Source organism: Stylophora pistillata, chromosome 6 (assembly GCF_964205215.1).
Source record: "Stylophora pistillata chromosome 6, jaStyPist1.2, whole genome shotgun sequence".
In the NCBI taxonomy this organism is placed as follows: domain Eukaryota; kingdom Metazoa; phylum Cnidaria; class Anthozoa; order Scleractinia; family Pocilloporidae; genus Stylophora; species Stylophora pistillata.
In genome coordinates, this window is record NC_142524.1 from 22928545 (window position 1) to 22938657 (window position 10113).

General features: G+C 38.5%; 1 protein-coding gene across 4 annotated transcripts; it reads left to right on the plus strand.

Moving 5' to 3' along the window:
• Positions 1-1923: 1923 nt before the first annotated feature.
• LOC111334112 (TNF receptor-associated factor 3) lies at positions 1924-8448 on the plus strand. Of its 4 annotated transcripts, none has more exons than XM_088725253.1 (7): positions 1924-1941; positions 3387-3487; positions 4385-4602; positions 4836-4992; positions 5572-5730; positions 6130-6285; positions 6537-8448. In XM_088725253.1, exons 3-7 carry the CDS (start codon positions 4448-4450, stop codon positions 7587-7589), a joined length of 1680 nt encoding a protein of 559 aa, XP_088581379.1. In that variant the 5' UTR covers positions 1924-1941; positions 3387-3487; positions 4385-4447; the 3' UTR covers positions 7590-8448. The 4 variants fall into 4 exon arrangements, with proteins under 4 accessions (XP_088581379.1, XP_088581380.1, XP_022795536.2 ...); XM_088725254.1 differs by lacking the exon at positions 1924-1941 and adding an exon at positions 3721-3834 and having other exon boundaries at positions 2673-3487; XM_022939801.2 differs by lacking the exon at positions 1924-1941 and having other exon boundaries at positions 2673-3487.
• The last annotated feature ends 1665 nt before the right edge of the window (positions 8449-10113 follow it).

Sequence of the window (10113 nt, forward strand, 5' to 3'; positions counted from 1 at the left end):
TTCAATTTACCGTCAGATGATTTGCCAAAACCTGTTGATGTTTGTGGAACTGAAGTAAGTTTAGATCCTAAAAGTGATTACAGTGAAGGAATATTGTCTGATTCAGTTGACAGCAAATCAATTCTCGAAAATCTTGTAAGAAATAATAATGAATTATGTGGTTTTCAGTTTTTTGTATGACATGTACTTTTAAACCCACGAAAAGGCCCACGAAAATATGGGTATTCCCTCTTGGTATTTAATAAAAGTCAAATGCCTCTAATTGAATATAATAAAACTGTAAATAGCACTGTTACTCTTGTAACGGCCATCACCAATATTCAATATTCGGAGAATTTTCTATTAAAAACAATATGAGCTATTCAACAGTAATATTACTTCAATCTACCGATTTCTGAAAACTCCTCTTGGGTGAATATTTGGCAACAAACTATGACCCGGTGCCCATAATAGATAAAAAATTCCCTTCTCCTTGCAGTGAAATGCAAATACATTACCTATACAGGGTTCGTAAAAGTCATGAAAGTCCTTGAAGATGCTTGATTTTAAAAATAAAAAATTCAAGGCCTTGAAATTACTTCAATTTAAGGATTAGAGCTTGATTTTTGCAATGCTTTTTCTTGAGCAATTACAGTACTTTCATGGAAAAGCTGAGAAATAATATGAACTAATTTTAAATTTGTTTACGCAAACCTTTCGATTTAAAAAGTGGTCCTTCAACTTTCTAAAACTTGGCCTTCAAAGTCATTCAAAAGTCCTTGAATTTCAACTTTTGGTATCTATAGGAACCTACTCCCATATGGTAATATATTATTTTGATTGTTGTCTAGTACCATAACAACATTCATTTCACTCCAGCAGACAAAAGTAAACACAAGTAGACTTATTCATGACCAGCAATGACGAAACTGCGTGACGACAGTAACAATGGCAATATGGCAGTCGCTGAAAGATAACTCCAGATGTGCGATATTGAAAGCCCGACTTCACGCAGCTATGCGTCTAGTATTTTTTTTTAATTAAAACATCAAAATTAGTCTAAGAGTTTCTGTGGATGAGGGTAATAGTACCAGTACTGCTCGAATGTTCAATAATATGAGTAATTATCCTTCAGAGAACCTTAAGAGTTCTAGTCGGACAGTTGGTTCTTATCTTACATCTGCAATCGTGCAGTTTCGATTTGCAGTCATACTAAGGGACTTTCCGAATTGGGAACGAAAATTTTCGATTTCCCAAATGGTCACCATGTTTTGACGTAAAGTTATTACCAAATTTAATAACTATCCCGCACTGTTTAGAAAGGCTTCAGAGTTCTAGTCGGAAAGTTGATGTTATCTGACCTCTGTAATCATGCAGTTTCAATCTGCAGTCATACTGAGAGACACGAATGATCCATTAATCACTTAATTGATTATAATAATCATGAGAAAAAACCACAACTTATCCATTTCAAACAACCCTTGTACATTTATTAGGCGTCCCAAGTAGAAAAAAAACCCTAAAATAAAATCACCAACTTTTACGTCCTCCAGTGCGCAACATGCACCTGCGACAGCAATTCAGTCACGCGACAGTAATTTAGTCTCGTTTACACTTTGAACTCAACTCTACATCATATGTTATGCACAAGGTAAGCACCTTCAGAAACAGTAAACGCATCGACCCACAGGCCAAATTTTTAGGGGAAAGCTCCCTAACATCATGTCCCCGAAGAAAAAATTCCCAAGCATCAGGTAAACCTTTTAATCACCAGGGAGTCCAAAATTCAATCACGCGGAAGTACGTCTTCTGCGCTTTCGCTTCCTTCAGCATTCCCGACTCCAACCACAATGTCATATGCACAGGAACATTTAAACTCAAAACCTTCCTTTTTCACATCAAAAGTCAAAGAACGAACATTAAGGCCCAGATGTCTCTGCGACTAGTGGACATTTTAGGCAGGTTAGTCTACCAGTAGAGAAATACAACTAGCGAAAATGATCATCAATTCCTACGCTTTATTGTATGCTTTAGTATGTTTTGATGAGTTTGCCATGTAATGCAAGTCCATCGAACAACAGAGAAATAATACACATGGTGTAAATTACAACTTGGCATGTTTTGTGATCGGTTTCGATGCTTTGCACCAACTCCTTTCCCTGGAGTTGAAAGAGGCACTGCAGAACGCAGCGAGTCTAAGTAAGTAGACATAACGTGGCGACTGATATTTGAGGTTGTGTTCCTCACATAAAACAAGCAGTGTTGACGTCACCCAGTAAACGCACTGTTTCGTTAATACAATGAATTATTAACTTGATTTCCTGATTGACTTCGATTGACACTAAGTTACGTAATTCAGCCACCTGAATAAGTCTGCTTTGAGTTCAGACGTTTTAGATTCGAGGTGACCATCATGTTTTGCTGACCTGTCGCGCTGACTCGTATTCTGTTATACCCTGATCTGTTATATCTGTTGCTGACCTGTATACCGTGAAACAATCCTACTAGACATCGCCACTGAAGTAGGTTATCAGCGCTGCAATTCTAGCTAACAGTTTGACTTGTGTGTTAATGTGTCGATAGATCTTGTTCAGTTTCTCAAATGTATTTAATTTCTTTTCTCTGGATCGAATAATAACATACTGGAATAAATTATACCCATTTGCGTAAGCTAGTTGGATTGCCTGTTTGGTTTATCGGACCACGCACTTAAATCCCTATGAATTACGCATTTCAATAAGTCCTATGGGTGCAAAATCACCTGGCGACAACGCTGTCACCCGAAAAATAAGGGGAACCCCCTTCCATTGACGTCATATTATGGTTTGTGATATATTTATCGATCAATATAATCGTGACAACGCTGTCAAATAAAAGAAAGGGGAGCCCCCTCCTTCTGACGTCATGTACGGTTTGTAATTTCTCTTTCCACAGCCGGCAGCATCATAGTGAAATAATATAAATGTATATAGAAAAAATTCCCTTTTCTTTCAATTCTGTGTGCCTATTTATCGCATATTTATCTATGTGCCTAGTTATAGCAAATTACATGAGCAGATTTCAGATTTTCCGGTTGTCTACAGTTTTCCAAATCAGACGGTCTATCAAACGACTTCCTTAGAATCTGTTTCAGAAATAGCTCTCCGAATACGCCGGCAGATGACGAATTATCTATGCTTGTGTCGTTGAAACACTTCATGGAATATTCGGAAGCGTATCCAATGTTCTCTGACGCACCTATGAAACTGAAAGAGGGCGCTTTCAAGACTATTTTGGGTTGGATACGCACATGCAGCTTTCAGATTTTCCCAAAACACTTATAGGAACTCTTTAAGCACGGGTAGTATATAGAAAAGTTGCACCACCCGGTAATCTAGAGGGTTATTATTATGTTCCGATGATTACAGTTATTGGGTGACATAGATTTCCAGCACCGAGTAGTTGTTGCTGCTGAATTTGAACGGAAACTCAAAGATGAAAGGAGACAAGTGAAAAAAGTTGGATGATGGTAAGACTTTCCGTAAATTATTCTCTTAATTTTTAATGCAATATCAACTCTCCACTGAGAAAAAAAAATGCTTGTAGGTAAAGGTAGATGAGTTTCAACGCCATTCACGTCTGAACTGTAACGTGACTTCGGCCCGTGACTTCGGCCCTTGTATAAAATTATTAGCCAAAAAGCGGTCGAATAATTATCGGTCTCTCGTAAAATAACTTATAGAACGCTTATTCATACATCAGCAACTTTAACAAGGCAGTTTTGAACTTTGAAAGAGGCGATGCTTGGAACCAAACAGAACCGGCGGTAACAAGTGAATATTTGCGTGTTATTCATGACGTCAACGTGGGACACTGGTACGTGAGACTCGAAAGGCACCTCGAGCTTTCAATTAAGCGATTGCACGTAAAGATGAGCCCCTCGATTCTGTCTCCCACTCGTATTTCGTAGAGTAGTTCGAAAACAACGGCTATTTATCCATGTCTTTTGTCGCAGATGAAATGGAACGACCTGACAAGTCGTGCATATTAAGTTGAGTTACGCAACTGCATAGTGACACGTACTGTCGATGTAGTGGAACTCGAAGTAAGACTACCATTTCCCCAAGAGATTACCCAGCAACAACTAAGGGCTGATGGAATTTGCTTCTTTAATTATTATTAAAGGTTACTTCTCTTATATATATGCCGAACGCTTTATTTTAGTTGCCAATTCTCTTGCATAGTTAATTGCGAGACATGCACCTCGAAAAGCCACGCTCATTCTCGAAATTGACGTCATGCATGAAAATGGACAGAGTCACGTACTCTTGTTTTGGTTCAACTATATGAGTACATGTATCTCTAGTCAGAGTAAAGTTGTAAACGCAATAGCTTGACTGAAGTCTTTGCATTTATCTTCATACAGAACCTCAAATCAGAAGAATACACTTGTGGACGCTTTAGTGAGACTCACTTCACCGAGTAAATTATGGTTGTCACAATCGACGAAATGGTGGATACAAAATTCGTAGACAAAGTAGACAAGAGGCTTAAATGCCCGATCTGTAACAGGGTTTTTGATGAGCCCTGGCAGACATCATGCGGACATCGATTTTGCAAGGATTGTCTGGAACATCTCTTAGGGTAAGTCTAAATGTTTTAGCTACTACTATCTGTCCAAATTCAGATCGTTAGGTCTGCCATAAATGTCCATAGAAGGGTGTGAATGGAATGATTTCCGAGTTACGTCCAACACTTTTTCCGCCCCGGATAGGAAATGCCGTCTGAATTCAACGACTTAAGACGTATCAGGTATCGGAAATAGGCACAGAGTATGATTTTTATAATTAAATAACTTTGAATTTTCTTCCTTTCAGACAAGAAAACCCAGGATGTGCGATAGATGGTGAATCGATTTCGAGACAGCAGTCTTTTAGGGATAAATGCTGCGAGAGAGAAGTTCTAAATCTCCAGTGTTTCTGCCGATTTAATAAAAAGGGATGCGAATGGAAAGGAGAGCTCCGACACCTGCATGTATGTATCGTGCAAACTTACATACAATTTCATCGCATTACCAACATAGAGTCGCCTTTTGAATTTGCCCGGCTGCATCCAACACTTGTCCTTACGAACAGCCTGTTGTTGAAATCTGCAGACTTTATGAGAACAACCTCTAATTCTCTTGGCTAGAATGTATTGAATGTATATCTCGTCGCCGAAATGTGCAAATCTTCGAGAAGCTTCAGTTAAGACAAATACTAACCAAGAATGTCACGCACGCAAGCATGTTACGAAATTTTCCGGCATTCAACTATCTCGACTAGGCCGTGAGGTTCGTGAAAACATGACAGCTTAAGCAGGTGCCGCAGTCTGGTATTGCGAGAGCTTGTTTCCCGTGTAACTGTAAAACAAAGATATTTCTTTCTAGAACTTTAGCCAGGGCCTTGCTAGACAAGCTCTTATAATTCACATGATATGCGTGGCGTGACTTTCAAATGTAAAATATACTGCAAGTCACGTTGTGAAGCATCGAAAAGAGGAAAGGAAAATTGATAAAGCAGAGTTCACATTAATTAAATGTTTTGAAATATATATCCTCTACATTTTTGACAGGCACACGAAGATAGCTGCCAGCACGGTGCTGTTAAATGTCAAGCGTGTGGTGATAATGTGGAGAGAAGACACCTCGAGGCGCACAGGGAGCAAGATTGCATCAACAGAGCTGTGGCGTGCACGTACTGTGGTGGTAAAGTACGGCATAGTAATATGAAGGTGAGATGATCAACTCCATCGTTAAAACAAAAACAAAATAAGCGAACTCTATAACTGCAAGAAAATGATGAATTAACACTGAAAGGCTCGACGCGCGTCTCAAAGTATGAATGTAGAGAAATGTCCGTTGAGGTTCACGTCAGTGCATGTACAGATCTATTGAGTTCATGTTTGTCAAAAATGTGTATCAATTTTGTTTTGTCAGTTAAGAGTGCTGTTAACACAGGGCATTATTAACATAGTTATCATATTGCTTCAATTACATAGAAGCTCAACTTGGCCTCAACTTATATAGTCTATATTTTGTCTATATTTTGTCTTATAAAGTCTATATTTTGTCTTATAAAGGACCATTTAGAAGTCTTTTGTCTTATAAAGTCTATATTTTGTCTTATAAAGGACCATTTAGAAGTCTGCCCTAAGTTTCCTATCCAGTGCATCTTAAACTGTGGCGAAGAAGGTATACCAAGAGACACGATGCAAGAACACGTGACCACACAATGTCTCGAAGCTGAACATCTTTGTCTTTTCAGTATTCATGGCTGTGAATTTAAGGTTAGTTAACTGCTTCTGGTCTATTTTGGTTTATCTTTCGTTGCAATAGGCGATTTAACGGTAACCGTCTCAGCGAGAAAAGATCTAAGAGTAGAAAATAGCAGATCGGAATCCAATATAAAAAGAAACTTATGTTATCTGTATTGTCACCATCCAAGTCAGTTTTTATCAGATGTTTGGTGCGTTATTTTATGCTAGTGATGATTTTTTGCAGGAACATTAACATGTATTTGTTCACTTTTTTCCTACAGGGCACCAAAAGAACAATTGATCAACACATTGCGGAGAATATGGAGTCTCATTTGAAAATGATGAACTACTCGAGCCATGAATGTAACGAGAAATCAAAACAGATGGAAGAGAAGATAGGTTATCTTGAACAAGAGAAAACTGCTTTGGAGCATCAACTACAAAATCAAGCAGCGGAGCTGGCAGCAGCAAGACAAAACATACAAACGCAACAGACAAAGCTGTCCATGGTCGAAAACTCCATGATCGAACAAAAGAGGACCACTGAGAAACTGCTTGGTAATTTGAAGGTTTTTGAAGCATCTAGAACTAAAGGGGATGTTGTCTCTTCTCAGATGGAAGAAATAATGAACGCGTTGCGAGAACACGAGAGGAAGGTGAGCAGTCTACACGGTGAAGTGGCCCGTTTGAAATTATCCCCTGCCAATCCGAAAGGTGCTAGTGATTACAGTCCAAACTCCGCCGTGTCTCTCACTCGTGAGTCCGAGCGCCGACTGGAAAGAAATGAGCACCAACTAGCACTGCACGACATTCAACTATCCGATCATGATATGCAGATTCAAATGCTGGAAGCTACGTCTTATAATGGCACTTACTTTTGGAAGATCGACCGCTACAGCCAACGCTTCCAAGAGGCTGTCGCTGGAAAGACTTTATCTATTTACAGCCCTCCTTTTTATGTAGGACGATTTGGATATAAAGTTTGTGCTCGTCTCTACCCAAATGGAGACGGCGTTGGCAAAGGAACACATATGTCCATGTTCTTCGTTGTCATGAGAGGTGAATACGATGCTTTATTACCTTGGCCGTTTCTCCAAAAGGTCCACTTTCGATTGATAGACCAGGATAGGATTCGGGACACGTATGACGCCTTTCGCCCCGAGCCTAACAGCTCAAGCTTTAAAAGACCCACATCAGACATGAACATAGCATCTGGATGCCCCACATTCATTTCCCATATGGAAATGAGACAAGGTGGCTATATTCGGAACGATACAATGTTTGTCAAGATAACTGTGGATACCACTGGTCTGCAAGGAGATATGTGGCAATAAATGGACGCAGGAACAGACAGTATTCAGGACTGACATTTTTCGTGGTGTAGTAGGTCAAATTCTCTTAATCGTGTGTGACAGTCGTATGATGCATTTTTGTGTGTTACATATTGCACATCTTGGATCTGTTATTTATTTCGTCAAAAACCAAGCTCCCCTGTCAATCTTAAAATATTTTAAAATTCACCAAGAAAAAATACGTATAAGACGTATAAGACCATAAATAATTACGAGAAATTAAAGACTATTTACAAGATGTATTTGAAATGCAAAAGAGAGAGTATTTAACTAGAACAAAAAAGTTTATTGGTGAATCGTAAGAAATATTTTCAACTTCAGAGACCAAAAATTTAGTTATTACAGCTGCGGTCAAAATGGAAAAATGAAAAACTGTCAGACATGATGTAATATTTAGAGGTGTATCTTAAAAGGCACAAGACTGATTACTTAAATGATGAAAGAAAATCTTATTGAAGCGTAAAGGAACATTTTCAACTCAAAGTCCAAAAATATGTTTGTTGCAGCTGTCAAAACACTTCTAATAAAACTGCATTTGTTTTGGGAGCACGAGGAACGATCTAACACCAAAATATGTGCTTTACGGTTACTTTTTTCTTACAGAAAAAAAGCGTGTCTAAAATTGTATTTTGAAGACAAAAATTCTTAATATTCAAGAATGGAACAATATAACTGGATAGAAATTGATATTTTTAATCTCAACTGTCATGAGCAGCCTATATATTATATATTTTATATGACTTTTACATAATGTTGATGTTATATTTATAAAATAGTATTTTTATTTATCTTATAAATATTTAGATGGAAAAAAATGTACAAATAAATTATGTTGAACGAATATTATTAGCTGGTATCTCAAATTTGAGCAAATTTTTTTACCCACCCCCCCCCCCAAAAAAAGAATAAGCATCTGTCGTCAATAACGTTGATCCGAGTCTCTCGTACACAATTCTATAAAGTGTGGGTTGTGCATTTTGCAAGGACGTTTTAAGTGAAATAATGTGGTTCTGAATCATCCACCGTTTTAGGTTTAAGTTCCTCAAAGATCCTTGGAGCTGTGGCGCCTAAGGTTTTAAATTCTGGCGCTTGGTAGGATTAGGCAAGCCGGACAGGCGAGAGGACGGAAAAGATTAGACACCTAGATCTCCAGTTTGGGTAGTGGGCACTGTCCAATATCTACTTGTTATGAATAAAAAATGGCACACCTTGTTTACTTGTTTACTGAAGCCACTCCACCTAGCTTTCGTCGTTTTTTGATTAAAGTTTGCCATAAGATGTCAGAAGAGTGAAAGAGAGCCTACTTGGTTGCAAAGCTATGGTCCAAAAGGGAGTGCAGAAATGCTTTATCTTGTATGGAATTACAAAACATCCTGAATTATTAGACTGCAGCAACGGAACATTGACATTTTGATTATCTATTGATTTATTTCTATTTTTTTAATTCATTTGTAACTTTTCTGAACGTATTGGCTGCTATTGCATTAGTGATGGTTAGGTCGTGTGATTTACGTGACCTCTAAGTTGAAAAAGATTAAAAAAATTCTTGAGTTCTGGAAAACAGTTCTTGGTTGTGTGGTTGAAGCTATTTATTCGAGATTAAAGACATGAGGAAATGTGAGTCTGATACTCTAGGAATAAGTATTGGCCAGTGGACAGGGCCTAATGAACTAGTAACACATGATGGATCAGTCACCTTATGTAGACCAAAAAACACGGACAAGAACCAGCGGTGTAACTCAGGAAGAGAGCCAACAAGTGACAGTATGATGAGGGCTCAACTTTCATACCCTATACGAATTCCGATTTTATGATCGGCAGATTTGCAGCACGTGAGACTAGGCTGTAGCGAAACAAACTCCTTGACGTAATTACCGTGGTGTAATAGCCGTGATGTAAATTAAACTCGCAACTGTCATTACTCCATGGCTTCGGCCGACTCAAAGTTTGACGATATGCCAGATGCAGACAGTGATTCTCTTATTGATGATGCAATTCTAAAAACACCAAAAAAGAAGCTGCTTGGGGAATATCTGTATTGAAAGGTAAGGTTGCGAATTTGAATTTTCCAATTAAACTAGTTGAGGTATCTTTGTGCGTTGTCAACAGTTTGGGATGCAGTGTTTCTTTATGAAGTGTATTCAATTTGAATAATAAAAATTTTAATGCGCTCATTGCTAGTGCATTATCGGGAACTACCTGTACTCGTTCAGAAACAATGAACTCATCATTTTCAATACCGCACTCGGTGTATTGAAAATTTCTCGTTCATTGCTAGTGAACTGGTGCAGGTAAATCCCGATAATTCACTCGCTGATTGCGTTGCCTTGTAAATGTATACTGTTTATAATCTCTAGTAGTATTAGTGGTAGTGGTATTAGTAGCAGCAGTAGTGGTGGTGGTGGGAGTATTAGTATTAGCACTGTCTAATGGTAATAGGAGGAGGAGGGGGAGAAGTAGGAGGAGAAGAAGGGAGAAGGGGGAGGAGAGGGAAGATCAGGAGGAG

Excerpts from the sequence above, each read along its gene's own strand:
- LOC111334112 (XM_088725253.1), top strand. The coding sequence starts at position 4,448 with ATGGTTGTCACAATCGACGAAATGGTGGATACAAAATTCGTAGACAAA. Across the intron at positions 4,603-4,835 it reads TGTCTGGAACATCTCTTAGG|ACAAGAAAACCCAGGATGTG; the intron begins GTAAGTCTAAAT and ends TCTTCCTTTCAG. Across the intron at positions 4,993-5,571 it reads GAGAGCTCCGACACCTGCAT|GCACACGAAGATAGCTGCCA; the intron begins GTATGTATCGTG and ends CATTTTTGACAG.